General features: G+C 45.8%; 2 protein-coding genes across 2 annotated transcripts; both read right to left on the bottom strand.

The window, feature by feature from the left end:
* Positions 1-5,574: 5,574 nt before the first annotated feature.
* LOC108176476 (protocadherin beta-17) lies at positions 5,575-9,021 on the bottom strand. Its single transcript, XM_070076220.2, has one exon. It carries the CDS (start codon positions 8,622-8,624, stop codon positions 6,186-6,188), a length of 2,439 nt encoding a protein of 812 aa, XP_069932321.1. The 5' UTR covers positions 8,625-9,021; the 3' UTR covers positions 5,575-6,185.
* Positions 9,022-10,415: 1,394 nt separating this feature from the next.
* Positions 10,416-14,808, bottom strand: LOC103347895 (protocadherin beta-6). Its single transcript, XM_070076219.2, has one exon. The coding sequence runs from the start codon at positions 13,423-13,425 to the stop codon at positions 10,981-10,983; it is 2,445 nt and encodes an 814-aa protein (XP_069932320.1). The 5' UTR covers positions 13,426-14,808; the 3' UTR covers positions 10,416-10,980.
* Between the last annotated feature and the right edge of the window lie 523 nt (positions 14,809-15,331).

The raw sequence follows: 15,331 nt of genomic DNA, 5'->3' as shown, positions 1-15,331 counted from the left end.
GTGAAAAAAGTCCAATTCTTGATGGGAGCCTATGATTAAGGGATAGTGATATATTTGGGGAAAAAAACTTGTTATGCCCTCACAGCATTTGAAAATATTTGTCCTTAGCTTTGATCAGAGCCATGTGGGATTAAAGAAATATAAACCAAGGCTCAGGAGTAGTTAAAGTTGCAGCATACAGAAAGATCTTCTCCCTGTTAAAAGATGCTTAATGTGTTTACACCCATAATGTAAACACAGTGGAAACTCCAATAATTTTAAACCTCCCTCTCTCTCCAACTTCACGACCATCACACAGAGCCAAAGAAAAAGAAAAGGGAAGAAAATATGCTTGGAAAGTTGTAGCTTCAGATTGGTCCTTGTATATATTTGTGATATGAATTGTATGGTTTGTGTTGCAAGGAAACTCAAGCCATAAACTTGGTTTGATGGGCTACCTACTGATAGTGTTTCCATTATTCTGACTTAAACAATGAAAATCCATTCTGAAGCATGGATTCTTGCAGACATTTCCATTATTTTTGGTATTAAATGTAGTCTAGGCTGTACAGTCATATGAATTTCCAAGGGTAAAAAACCACATGAGTCACATAAAGAAACAAACACAACATGAATGAGAAGACATGAAAACAAAATAAGCAGATAGGTCCACACACACTTCAGATATTAGGAGTGTCAAATAGGGGCCAGCGCTGTGGCATAGTGGGTAAAGCTGCTTCCTTCAGTGCTGGCATCCCATATGGGCACTGGTTCGAGAACCATCCAGCTCTCTGCTATCCCCTGGGAAAGCAGTGGAAGATGGCCCAAGTCCTTGGGCCCCTGCACCCGTGTGAGAGACCTGGAGGAAGCTCCTGGCTCCTGGCTTCAGATCGGCACAGCTCTGGCCACTGCAGCCAATTGGAGAGTGAACCATTGGATGGAAGACCTCTCTCTCTCTCTGCCTCTCTTTCTCTCTCTGTGTAACTTTGACTTTCAAATAAATAAATAAATCTTTTAAAAAAGAAGTGTCAAACAGATTTTAAATACTAGTTATGTCTCTAAAATATGTAAATAAAAATGTCATACTTGCAACAGAGTGAAAAGGCTTACTAAGTTCAGGAAACAGTGATAATTAGTAAGACATAATCTGGTAAAGATAATGAATGTCAATGGTAGAAGCAAATTACCCACAGGTGAGGAAAACAGGCTCCAGACATTTAATACAACATTTAATACCAAAAATAATGGAAATTTCTGCAAGGTTCTGAGGGAAACAGATTATGACTAAGATGTTGCTCAAGTATGAATATAAATGAAGGAAAGAATTCATAAAAGACTGAATTAGAGTCATGAGTGCTTACTAAAAAAATTGCTTTAGGATGAAATTCAGCTAACCTGCAGATGAATGGAGAACCTATGTTGAAAGAATTAATGTAATATTTGATGTAAAAAAGTCTTTGAGGAAAAGAAAGTTGAGTGAAGAATTTTATACCCAGCTATATTTTACTTCTCAAACAGCACCCATAAACACTCTGAAGAACTACATCTGATGAAATGAAGCAAGTCAAGAGATAAAACAGCAATAATGATTCAGTCATGGAGAAGTTGGTGGAACAGGACTGACAATAAGGATTATATTGAATTACACTTTGAGCCCCTGAGTTTATCTCAATTTAAATGATGGAGATAAAAGGTTAAATATGAATCTATAAAAATGGAAAGAATCAGAGAAGTGGAAAGAAAGGAGAGAGGAGGGGAGGGGAGGGAAAAGGAGAGGAGAGGAGAGGAGAGGAGAGGAGAGGAGAGGAGAGGAGAGGAGAGGAGAGGAGAGGAGAGGAGAGGAGAGGAGACAGTCACTAGCATTTTGGAAAATGCAAAGCTTTGGTAACTGACAGATTTCCTTTCTTTCTGCTTGCACATGAGAAGTGGGAAAGTTTACAAACAGAAAATAAAATATAGCTAAAGTAATGGTTCATATTTTGGATCAAAGAAGAGGCAAAAAAAACCCACAACATTTGACTAAAAATCTATATGAGTACTTAAATCTGAGAATTCCTTTCTTAGTCAGTACAGCAAGCTGCCTTGTACTTTCTTATAGCGACAGAAAATGGGAGTATAATATCTGCAGAAATTAAATATAAAAGCCTGTGGACTGACAGACACCAGCACAGGATTCAGACATTAATGAGAAGAGGGTGAAATATTACATGCTAATTAGGATTTCTTCCCCAAGCCAAGGAGTTCTCAAAGTGCTGGAGGCCACCTTTACAGTATCTACCCTATCTCTGTCATCCTTATGCTCATTGAATTAATTCCCCAAGAATGATGTGGGCTCAAGAGAAAAGATTTACAGATACTGACTTTTGGTCCCTAAACAAAAATGTTTCCAGGACTGGAGTTGTGTACAGCAGGTTGAACTGCCACTTGCAATGCTGGCATCCCACACTGGAATGATGATTCAGGTCCCAGCTGCTCTGTTTCAGATCTAGCATCCTCAAATGTGGCTGGGAAGCCAGCAGAAGATGGCACAAGTACTTGGGTCCTTGTCACCCATGTGTGAGACCTGAATGGAGTTCCAGGCTCCTGGATTCAGCCTGGCCCAGCCTTGGCTGTTGCGCCATTTGGGGGAGTGAACCAGCAGGTAAAAGTCATCTCCCTCCTTTCGTTACCAAAACATACAATGACTAGTCAGTTTTTAGGGTGTATTAAAAATTAAAAACAGATACCCAAGCAGTGTAATAAAGAAAATCACTAACTTGAAGGCAGAGATCAAAGCTGAAGAATGTAACTCAGAAGACAAATGAATGCTAGAATCAGAAGAAAAAAATTAAAAGATAAAATAAATATCTTCAGAGGTATAAGGAAAGACCTATCCTATGTGATAAAACAAAAAAAGAAAGCTGTATATAAATTAATGACATAAATGTAAGGACTAAAACCAAAGAATCCTTACAAAAAATACAGGTATAAAATTTCATACCCTGGACTAGGTGATGATTTCTTAGATATAAATCCTTAAGGTCCAAGCAACCAAAGAGAAAATAGATTGGATCAAAAAAAAAAAAAAAAAGAAAGAAAGAAAGAAACAAAAAACTTTGTGCTTCAAAGGAAATTATCAATAAAATGGAAAAGACAACATACAGGGCAGGAGAAAATATCTGTAAATCATAGTATTTAGAATATGTAAAGAATGACTACAATTCAACAATAAAAAGACTAGAAAGTCACCTATAATATCAGCAAAGAATTGGAGTAGATATTTCTCCAAAGATGATATTCCAGTGGCCCATAATCATCTGAAAAAATGCCCATCACAACATCACTCATTTGGGAAATGCCAATGAAACCCAAAAAAGATACCACTTCACACCTTTTAGGATGGTTACAGGCAAAAAGAAAATAATAAATGTTCAAGATATAAACAAATTATAACCCTCAAACAAGCTAGACAGGAATGCAAAATTGTAAAATCACTTTGAAAAACAGTTTGACAATTTCTTAAAAGGTTACAAAGGTTATAGAGTAACTATATGATCCAGAAATTCCAATCCTTGATATATACTCAAGAGAATTGAAAACATGTGCCCACACACAAACTTAGAGTGCTCATTACCATCATTATTAAAAATAACTAGAAAGTAGAACAAATCTGAATGTCCAACGACTGATGAATTGACAAACAATATAGTCCATCCATAACATGGAATATTATTCAGTCATAAAAAGGAATGAGGTAATGATAGATACTATAATATTGGTGAATCTCAAAACCATCATGTGAAAATAAATAAGCCAGACACAGAGCCACATACAGTATGATTCCATTTATATGAAATGTCCAAAACAGGCAAATCCAGAGACAGAAAGAATATTAATGATAACTAGGAGCTAGAAGTGACCGCTGATGGGTACTAGGTTTCTTTTGGGGACAATAAAATTGGAAAATGTCCTGAAATTAGGTGGTGGTACAATAATTATGCAAGCTTTTAAATATGTTAAAACTCATTGAATTATATTTTAAAGCTAAATGTTATGACATGTAAACTTTATCTCACTAAAGAAATAGAAACTGGGACTGGTGGTGTGGCACAGCAGGTTAAAGCTACAGCCTGCAGTGCTGGCATCCCAAATGGGCACCTGTTTGATTCTCAGCTTCTCCACTTTCAACCCAGCTGCCTGCTAATGTGTCTGGAAAAGCAGTAGAAGATGGCCCAAGTCCTTGGGCCCCTGTATCCACATGGGAGACTGGTAAGAAGCTCCTGGAAAGCCTGATTGTTGAGGCCATTTGGGGAATGAACCATTAGATGGAAAATCTCTGTGTCTCCTTCTCTCTCTCTGTAACTCTGCCTTTCCAATAAGTAAATAAGTCTTTTCACAAAATATGGAAGAAATGAGGAAAAAACCAAAATTCTTAAAAGTGGTTACCTCTGGATGGTCAGATTTGAATGCAAATTTTTAGAAATGTAGCATTTTGTGACTTTAGGTTAAAAATTTTAAATATAAAATCATGGGACTTTTCCTTTCAAAATATACAAATATTACAAACATTTATAAGGCAGCATCAGATAAAAATGCAAAAAGTCTGAGTGATGAGAAGGAGGTAGAGGTATAAGAATGGTAGTGTATTGATTTTTAAGTGGGTAGTTAAGAGATGCTAGTATCTTCACATGGATCAAAATATTTTTAACCTTGTTATCTAAGCTTAAGTTCCATAGCTTCACATTTTGTTTTATTATATTCAATCTGAAAGTTTTAATTAACTATCAAGTTATTATAGATCTGTTTCATAAAATTATTAGTCTATTCTTATATGCATCATACAAATCATTAAAACGATTTTGACTTAATTATTTCTGAATGGTATAATAATGTTAACATCCTTTCTTCTTTGTATTCACTATATATGTTTGAGTCATGTTACATACTATTATATTTTCATTGAATTTTTATTGAAAAAGTGGACTCAAGTCTTCCATCTTTTGGTTCATCTTCCAAATGCCTGCCACAGCTGGGTCTGGGTCATGCCAACCTAGGATCCTGGAACACAATCCTAGTCTCCCACAAGGGTGGCAGGGACACAAATATTTGAGCCATCACTTGCTGCCTCCCAAGGTGTTGCATTAGCAAGAATCAGAAGTGGAGCTGGTACTCCAACCCAGGCACTCTAATATGGGTGTAGGAGTAGCAAACTGCATCTTAACTTCTGAATCAAATGCCTGCCTTTATATATTTTTTCTGAATATTTATTTATTTGAAAGGCAGAGCAACAGAGAGAGAAGAGAAGGGAGAGGGAGAAGGGGGAGAGAAAGATCCTCCACTCACTGGCTCATTTCCTAAATGCTCACAGCAGTCAGGGCTGGACCAGGCAGAAGCCAGGAGCCCCAAAATCCACCCAGGTTTCCCATGCGGGTGTCTGGGATCTAAACACTTGTGGGATCACTCCCCACCACCCTAGGCATGCTGGCAGGAAGCTGGATCCAAGTCAGACAAGCCAGGACTCTGACACTCTTACATAGGGTCCCAAGTGATAAGCCTAATCAACCACACCATAGCACCTGTCCTCTATATATTATTTTTAAAGAATGAGAGTCATTATTTACATGCCAAAGCCATTTATTAGGAAAAAGTAGCCACAAGTCGACCAACACTTTTTCTATCCTTTTTCTTAATGTAACAGGAATTGAATCATTTAGAATAACAGTAGATGTTCTACTGTTCAAAGAAATTACTCAGTTTCGAAAACAACATCCAAATAGATACTGGTCCAGTTGAGGAAAAACAAGAGTGTATGGAAATGACAAAACAGAAATCCAACAATTTATCTTACTAGAATTTTTGCATAAATGAAAAATATTTTTAGAACTCAAAGCCATCATTTATAATAGCTCATGCTGATGCTACTCAGGAAGTCTAGAACACAGTTCTCTTAATCCTAACAATACATCAACGAACAAGCTCAAACAGCAGAAACTTGAAAACATCTGTGACTTCTGAAAATCTCACCGAAAGAAAATTCAGGAAACACGATTTCTCTTTGTGTCCACATGCATATGAGATGCCCAACATGGGAAAAGTAAAATAAGTCAATAGGTTGAAATAGCTATATAACAGTAATCACTGTTTGAATGTGCACACCATTTATGGGAATGAAAAGGTTAGAAAATTCCAGGTTAGTGAATACCATGAATTATCACATGCTCTCAAAGTTAGATTCCTAATGCCAAATGATTCCTAAAGTTAGAGTCTTCCTCAGTGTTCATATCCACCCTCTCTCCTAGGAAGTTAGAAAGTACAGGTTTCGTGAACTTGAACTCCCCAGTCCCAGCGTCGCCCGTCAGGCGCACCTCGTACTGGTAGCTGTGCGACAGCGTCCCGCCGCCGCTCACGTCCAGCAGCGGCCCCGGGAAGCGGCCCTCGCCACCCGCGCCGCCGCCGCCGCCGCCAACCGCACACCCCGCCCCCACACCGACACCGCCCGCGCCCGCGCCCGCGCCCGCGCCGCACAGCCGCGCCGCCACCAGCGCCAGCACACTCAGCACCAAGAGCGACGACACCGCCGCCAGCGCCACCACCAGCTGCACCGTGAGCGAGTCGGGCCGCGCCGCCTCGGCCGCCGCCGCCGCCTCGGGCAGCGCCAGGTAGGGCTGCGAGAAGCCGTCCACCAGCAGCACGTGCAGCGTGACGCTGGCCGACAGCGGCGGCTCGCCGTGGTCGCGCACCAGCACCAGCAGCCGCTGCCTGGGCGCGTCGCGCTCGCTCAGCGGCCGCGCCGTGCGCACCTCGCCGCTGTGCGCCCACACGCCGAACAGCCCGGGCTCCGTGGCCTTGAGCAGCTCGAACGACAGCCAGGCGTTCTGGCCCGCGTCGCCGTCCACCGCCACCACCTTGGTCACCAGGTAGCCCGCGTCGGCCGCGCGCGGCACCAGCTCGGGGCAGGCGGCCGAGCCGTTGGCCGGCGGGTACAGCACGGCCGGCGCGTGGTCGTTGGCGTCCAGCAGCTGCACGCGCACGCGCGCCTCGCTGCTCAGCGCCGGGGAGCCGCGGTCGGCGGCGCGCACGCCGAACTCGAAGGCGCGCAGGGCCTCGTAGTCCAGCGCGCGCAGCGCGTACAGCTGCCCGCTGTCCGCGTGCACCGACACGAGCGCCGCCACGTCGGGCTGCTGTGGCGGCGGCAGCAGCGAGTAGGTCACCTGCGCGTTGGCGCCCGCGTCCCTGTCGCTGGCGCTCACGGAGCCGATGAGCAGCCCGGGGCTGTTGTTCTCGCGCACCAGCAGGGTGTAGGCGGCCTGGCTGAAGGCCGGGGCGTTGTCGTTCACGTCGGACACCTGCACCGCGACGTGGTGCCGGGTGGTCAGCCTGGGCGTGCCCAGGTCCGACACGGTGATGGTGATGTTGTACTCGGCCCTGGTCTCCCTGTCCAGCGCTCCATCGGTTACTAGAGTGTAGAAATTTTCTAAGGTCGGTTTCAGAAGAAAGGGGAGATCTTCTTCAATGGAGCACACCATTTTTCCACTGTCTCCTGAGTCTGGATCTGATATTCCAAACACAGCGACCACGGTTTGCGGGGAGTTTTCGGGGATGTCCGTGGTGAGTACTGACATGGTCAGCTCGGGGGCGTTGTCATTCACGTCTATCACGTCTATGGCCACAGTGCATTTTCCTGAGAGACCTCCGCCGTCTGAGGCTTCAATTTCCATTCGGTAAGACTGAGTTTCCTCAAAATCCAGTAGTCTTTTTAATCTGATTTCTCCTGTGGCTGTATTTATTTCAAAGGCCTGCATGATTTGATTTGAGGATTGAAAAAATGAGTAGGAGAGCTCGCCGTATGTCCCAGCGTCCACGTCTCTAGCGGACACAGTGGTGATGAGGGCACCTATGGGGCTGTTCTCTGGGACCTGCACATGGTGCAGCTGCTGAGCAAACTCGGGGGCGTTGTCATTGACGTCTAGGACTAGGATGAGGACCTGCGAAGTCCCCGTCCTGGGCGGTGACCCGCCGTCCAGCGCTGTGAGGGTTAACCTGAACTCTGGCTGCGCCTCCCTGTCCAGGGCTTTGTACAGCTCCAGCTCCGGGTATTTCCGGCCATCGCTGTGATTGCGGGTGAAAAGGTGGAAATGGGAATTGGTGCTGATTGTGTAGGTCTGAACCGTGTTGCTACCCACATCCGGATCTTGAGCTATTTTCAAAGGAAACAGAGACCCAGCGTGGCTGCTTTCCAAGATTTTGAGGAGGGTTTCATTTTCCAAGAATTCTGGAGCATGATCATTTACATCTTGCAGCTGTAGTTCACCTTGAATAAACTGCACTGGGTTTTTCAGCAATACCTGGAAGTGCAGTATACATGGATCCGTGTCACCACACAACTCCTCCCGGTCCATTTGTTCTTTGACGAGCAAATTTCCACTCTTCGGTTCCAGCTGCAAGTGCTGTTTGTTCCCTTTGGAAAGAATCCGGGCGCCCCGCGCGGCCAGCTCCCCTTCTCCCAGCCCCAGATCTTTTGCTAGGTTGGCCACGAAAAAGCCACTCTCCCTCTCTTCCAGAACAGAATACTTCAGGGTCGCGCTGCCCGCCCCCCACAATAGTAATAAGAACGTAATGGCGGTCACTTGCCTTTTCTGCAGCGCTTCGGGGAGCGGCGTCGCCATCGTTCCTCAGGGTCCAAAGGCGCAGTCTTTAATCACCACAAATGCTCTAAGCCAGCTCGGTTAAATGTAGCGATCTTGAGTTGTTCTCCTTGACGAGGTAAGAATAGCTACCTCTCTGAAGCCTTCCGTCTCCAGTAGTGTAAAATGTTTCCTTTTCAAGCTCCTAGACTGTTCAGTTTTTAAGGAGGCACGGATTCTGCATCGTTTTTTCATTTTCTTAGCTTGCAGCGCCACCAAGCGTTCTGCTTTACAACTTCAGATAATTTTCGCTTCAAAGCACGTTTGTAAAGAAATGCATTGTGGCTTAACAGGTCACAGCAGATTATAACCCCCCCTTTTCCTACCTGTTCCGCAGTCCTGTTCAGGTAACAAACAGTAGTTGTGAAATCAGAAGTGTTACCCATGTCTGTATTCACTTTCTTTATAAATGTACACGTTCAGTACATAAAATTCTGCTGAGATAAATTTGTATTCACTTAATAAGTATCTGTGCCGGCACTCTTTTAGCTTCTTGAGATAACGCAGGTAAATACAACACAAAAATCCTTGCTCTTGGAGAGTTTACATTTTTATTACAAAAATGCTGATCTGTTTTTGTTAGACAAATTTATGGATTTTAAAATTCTACTCGCAAATTGTAATGTGCCTGTAACTTCCGAAATAAAATTTAAGTGTGATTTCTTGTCAGTCTTTGGGCTATGTAACCCTTGGAAATATTTTTTCTTTATAAATTCAATGTGTGTAATGCCCAGTGAAGGTGAGGGAAAACAACCATTTGTTTTATTAGAAACCAGGTAAGCTCAGAATCTAGGCAACATCTTTTCTACAAACATGAAGAAGATAAAAGAATCAAAACTACACATTCTGAGGAAGGATTTGACCGATCTGCACTGGACTGGGCGCCCGTCCCTGTGTGTATCCTCTGGGACTATGAGGAAGGGGTTGTGGAAGATCCCCAGTGCGCCCACTGAAATGGTGGCTGGAGTAGGAACAGTGGAGAAAGCACCCCCCCCCCCAAGAAGAATCCTATTCCAAGGAACACAGTAAATATCTGAGAAAGTAAAACAGTAACCAGCTGGTAGCCATCCATGTCAGTTCACTTATTTGGCCACAAAACACAGCCAAATATACTTTAGATAGTCCTAGTTCCATTTTAATTAAATATGAAAATAAAAATAAACTCAATTATCATGTGACTATAAATTGCCTGCTCTTGAAGTTAAAGAGTTTTTTTTTTTTTTTCATAAAATATGGCAGAATCACCGTGTACACAAATGACCAAACTTTGGCTAAACTGCAAGAGTAAATAATTTGTGTTAATTACAGACAGATGATGCTTACACAGCACAAGAAGGAAAAATCTTACATTGATAAATGGCCACTAAATCTGACTTAGATCTTGGCAGATAGCACCCACAGAAGCTTGAGGAAGCAAGAGAAAGAGTATGAAAAATCGAAGTTGACAAAACAATACTTTTGAGTTTTTCTATTTTTAAACAAAGGAGACAAAATGTCTTCTCAAGCATTCTATGTTTTGTAATAAACGGTGAGTGGAAGGGTGTTTTCTGTTTTGAAGGAAAACATAACTCATTTAACTAGGGGATGCGGAAAGTTCTTGGGAAAATGGAGTTGAATGGCAACTTTATTTTCTGCAAAAAATATTGAAATCTATGCATTTCTTCATAATATGAATTTTCATGAAATTTAAAAATAACCTTTCTATTTAATAATTTCAATGGTGTTTTAATATAACAACATATTAGCATTTCTAGACTCATAGGAAATGCAAAATTTTCATTCAGCTAATATTTATTCGAAAGTTACAATTGACATGGTGTTTCTTCAAAAGACCATCATGTTTTTAAATGAAGTTCACAGTAATGTTTATATTATAGAAATATGCGCTACTACCGTATACATATAGCTGTGAAAGGCCCTGTGAGCTTCAGCCATCTTTAGTTCTGTACACATGGAGAGGTTACCAGCAAGTTAACTTCTATTGGAAAATTAAGCTCAAATACATTTTAAGAATATTCCAATGCAGCAGTATTGAAACAACTGTAGCCAACTGTTAGAAAAACAATCTCAAAAAAGCAATTTGGAACATTCCCTAAAAGGTGACAATTTCAAATTTTTTAACTTGTGCAAAAAGTGTTAGTTTCTAAGTTGTCAAAAACAGAGAAGTGGGAGTACCTTAAAACTATAAAACAAATTAGAGAAAAACTGTGTATCCCTAGCATCTTTGTAAAAACTTGAACCTAAAATGGTAGTAAAATAAGCAAGACAAGAACAATCAATTAACATGCATCAGCAAGTAACTTTAAAAGACGTCTCCAAACAAGGTTTAGTAGAATACTTAACTGAATGGGAAGCTGTTCCGAATGCTGAGACGTTCCTCCACGTCGCTCCCAGAGAGCTGCGGAGGGAAGTTGGGGCTAATGGGCTTCATGAACTTGAACTCCCCGGTCCCAGCGTCGCCCGTCAGGCGCACCTCGTACTGGTAGCTGTGTGACAGCGTCCCGCCGCCGCTCACGTCCAGCAGCGGCCCCGGGAAGCGGCCCTCCGCACCCGCGCCGCCGCCGCCGCCGCCGCCGCCGCCGCCGCCAACCGCACACCCCGCCCCCACACCAACACCGCCCGCGCCCCCGCCCGCGCTCGCGCCGCACAGCCGCGCCGCCACCAGCGCCAGCACACTCAGCACCAAGAGCGACGACACCGCCGCCAGCGCCACCACCAGCTGCACCGTGAGCGAGTCGGGCCGCGCCGCCTCGGCCGCCGCCGCCGCCTCGGGCAGCGCCAGGTAGGGCTGCGAGAAGCCGTCCACCAGCAGCACGTGCAGCGTGACGCTGGCCGACAGCGGCGGCTCGCCGTGGTCGCGCACCAGCACCAGCAGCCGCTGCCTGGGCGCGTCGCGCTCGCTCAGCGGCCGCGCCGTGCGCACCTCGCCGCTGTGCGCCCACACGCCGAACAGCCCGGGCTCCGTGGCCTTGAGCAGCTCGAACGACAGCCAGGCGTTCTGGCCCGCGTCGCCGTCCACCGCCACCACCTTGGTCACCAGGTAGCCCGCGTCGGCCGCGCGCGGCACCAGCTCGGGGCAGGCGGCCGAGCCGTTGGCCGGCGGGTACAGCACGGCCGGCGCGTGGTCGTTGGCGTCCAGCAGCTGCACGCGCACGCGCGCCTCGCTGCTCAGCGCCGGGGAGCCGCGGTCGGCGGCGCGCACGCCGAACTCGAAGGCGCGCAGGGCCTCGTAGTCGAGCGCGCGCAGCGCGTACAGCTGCCCGCTGTCCGCGTGCACCGACACGAGCGCCGCCACGTCGGGCTGCTGTGGCGGCGGCAGCAGCGAGTAGGTCACCTGCGCGTTGGCGCCCGCGTCCCTGTCGCTGGCGCTCACGGAGCCGATGAGCAGCCCGGGGCTGTTGTTCTCGCGCACCAGCAGGGTGTAGGCGGCCTGGCTGAAGGCCGGGGCGTTGTCGTTCACGTCGGACACCTGCACCGCGACGTGGTGCCGGGTGGTCAGCCTGGGCGTGCCCAGGTCGGACACGGTGATGGTGATGTTGTACTCGGCCCTGGCCTCCCTGTCCAGCGCTCCATCGGTTACCAGGGTGTAGAAGTTCTCTACGGATGGTCTTAGAAAGAAGGGGAGATTATCATCTATAGAACAAACGACGTCTTGGTTGTGTCCGGAGTCTGCGTCTGAAACACTGAACACTGCCACTATGACCTCTGGCGCATTTTCAGGGATGGGGCTGGTGAGTGAGGACAGGGTCAGCTCGGGGGCGTTGTCATTCACATCCAGGACTTTGACGATTAACGAGCATTTCCCTGTTAGGCCCCCACCGTCTGTGGCCTCAATATCCACATGATGAATTCGAGATTTTTCAAAATCCAAAGTCTGTCTCAGTCGAACTTCTCCTGTGATTTCGTTTATTTCAAACGGTTGATTGACGTCATCTACCTGAAATAGCGCATAAGACACCTCCCCAAAGGATCCTGCATCCGAATCCCTCGCTGAAACAGTAATAACGCGAGAGCCCAGGGGGCTGTTCTCAGGCACCTGTGCCTCATAGCGCTCCTGAGCAAACTGCGGGGCGTTGTCATTGATGTCCAACACCAGTACCTTAATCTTCGTGGTCCCTGACCGGGGCGGAGACCCGCCATCCAGCGCCGTGAGGGTCAGTCCGAGCTGGGGCTGCTCCTCACGGTCCAACGCTTTGTCTAGCACCAGCTCCGGGAGCCTCCTGCCGTCACTGCGATTGCGAGTGACAACGTGGAAGTGAGCATTGGAGCTGATGGTGTAGTTCTGGAGGCCGTTGCTGCCGCTGTCTAAATCCTGTGCCATTTTCAAAGGGAATACCTTTCCTGGCACAGTAATTTCTGATATTTTCAGGACCATTTCTCTGGCAGGGAACTCCGGGGCGTGGTCATTTATATCTCTGACCCGCAAGGCAGCCTGAAAAAACTGCAGAGGGTTCTCCAGCAGCACTTGGAAAGGCAGCACGCAGGGCTCAGCGGAGCCACACAGCTCCTCCCGGTCCAGTTTCTCGTTTAGCAGCAAATCATGGGTCTGCGGGTCAAGCTGCAGATGCTGTCTGTTCCCCTTGAAAACAATCCGGGCGCCCCGTGCAGCCAGCTCTCCCATTCTAAGCCCCAGGTCCTTTGTCAAGTTGGCCACAAACGTGCCACTCTCTGACTCTTCCAGTACAGAATACTGCATGAATTCTGAGCCCACCTCCCACAAAAGCAACAATACCATGAGGAGTGCCACTTGCCTTTTCTTGTACTGCGCTTTTGTTTCCGCCATCCTTGTTGTCACGCCGGAATCCAGAGGAGGAATCCTTCCCAGCTCCTAATCACCACGACCACGCAAGACCCTCTGCAATGTCTGTGCTGTCGACTTTTGATTCGATTCTTACGCGTCCGGCGACAACTGCCTCCCCGGACGCGCCTAGCTTGGATTGCCTTCTGTATTTTTACCTCAGCTTCTGGGTGAAATGGAGTCCACGGAAGCGTTCCAGCTTTCTAGTTTTCATTCATTCTCTTAGCCTGCATCGCCACCATGCGGTCAAGCTAGTAACTTCAGGGGGTGTTTTCAGGTCAACATCATTTCCCACTGCATCTTAGGCTGGTGTGTGAGCCACATGCATAAAAAATTACCGGGGAGCCCTGTCGTTGCCCTTGGGATTTGGTGTTGCTTTCAAAGCCGATTCCTGGGCTCTCTTCAGTTCTGGAATGTAATTCTCTGGTGCTTCTTGTGGGAATCCGCACTTCAGTCTGTCTCCTGAAGTGATTCTTATGCATAAGTGGTGTTTAAGAACCATTCCCTCAGGCAAGGTAAACTTCCTTAGCAGTGCGATTTACATCTGAGAAGCAGTTGCATTTGTGAGTCCCAGAGATATGTTCTATAATTGTCCCCAAAACACATCAACAAGCTATACAGAATGTAAAAGTTGGTTAGCAACCGTAATGTAAAACAAACAGCAAATTCTGTAAGTCACAGGACTCATGAATGCCTGAGCAATAGACTTACTTTGTCATGCAGTTATGCCTACGCAGGAGAGGGAACAACTGGGCTACCTGCAGGAGAATGGAGATCAAGAGATACCCCTGAGAGAACTAGCTATTCTAAGCAAATCAAGCTATTTAAATGGGGATCTAAGAGTAACCAAGTGTTACTCATCATAAGCATTTTGGGATTCCACTTCATTTTTGTTTGGGTACATTTGGTCATGGTACGGGCTTGTGCATTGTATTCGATTTTTTGTTGAATTGCACTCTTTAATTAAGGTCAAAATATATTACTCTGTTTTAAGAACGTGATGTAATGCAGAAAAATAAGCATTCAAGAATCACCTCCATGATCCTCTCGCAGCAGAGGACATCAAATCCTTTATTAATACGGGCAGATAACCTGATTTGAAATGATGACTGGGGCCAGCCCTGTGGCATAGCTGGCATGCCATATGGGCTCTGATTAGTGCTCCAGCTGCTCCTCTTCCAGTCCACTCTCTCTTTGTGGCCTGGGGAAGCAGTGGAAGACGGCCCAAGTGCTTGGGCCCTGTACCGTGTGGGAGACCCGGAAGAAGCTCCAGGCTCGTGGCATCAGATCAGCTCAGTTCTGGCTGTTGCAGCCATTTGGGAAGTGAACCAGTGGATGGAAGACCTCTCTCTCTCTCTGCCTCTGTCTCTTTATAAATAAATAATTTGGCTTTGGTGTTCCTTTTCAAATAAATAAATCTTTATAAAAAAGACCTTCTGTCTCTGCTTCCCTAACTCTACCTCTCAAATAAATAAAAATCTTTTAAAAAATGAGGTGACTGACAATTTGGTGAATGACATCAATTATGGAACACTATGGCTCGATCCATTCCTATCTCACCAGTTTCTGATTAACTGGAAAATGGATCTGTAAATAACATGTGGCTGAGTGCACACATAAAACAAAACAGGCCAAACATAATTCATTTCAGGATTCACATTTATCAAGAGGTCAAATCAGTTGAGTTCAAGAAAAATTATCTTCAAGTAACATAGCCAAGAAGATAGAAGACCAAAAGTGAGTATTTTTCAAAATACTTCAACTCTAGGTAAAATAAATCTAAATCTAAACAGCTTAGCTCATTTTGTAATTAAAAACCACCTGAGGCTGGCACCGCGGCTCAATAGGCTAATCCTCCACCTAGCGGCGCTGGCACACCAGGTTCTAGTCC

This window comes from Oryctolagus cuniculus, chromosome 6 (genome assembly GCF_051225735.1).
Source record: "Oryctolagus cuniculus isolate XC-2025 breed Fujian yellow rabbit chromosome 6, ASM5122573v1, whole genome shotgun sequence".
Taxonomy (NCBI): domain Eukaryota; kingdom Metazoa; phylum Chordata; class Mammalia; order Lagomorpha; family Leporidae; genus Oryctolagus; species Oryctolagus cuniculus.
This window is presented reverse-complemented; position numbering and strand designations above follow the sequence as displayed.

Coding starts and splice junctions, on each gene's coding strand:
- LOC103347895 (XM_070076219.2), bottom strand. CDS start 13,425: ATGGCGGAAACAAAAGCGCAGTACAAGAAAAGGCAAGTGGCACTCCTC.
- LOC108176476 (XM_070076220.2), bottom strand. CDS start 8,624: ATGGCGACGCCGCTCCCCGAAGCGCTGCAGAAAAGGCAAGTGACCGCC.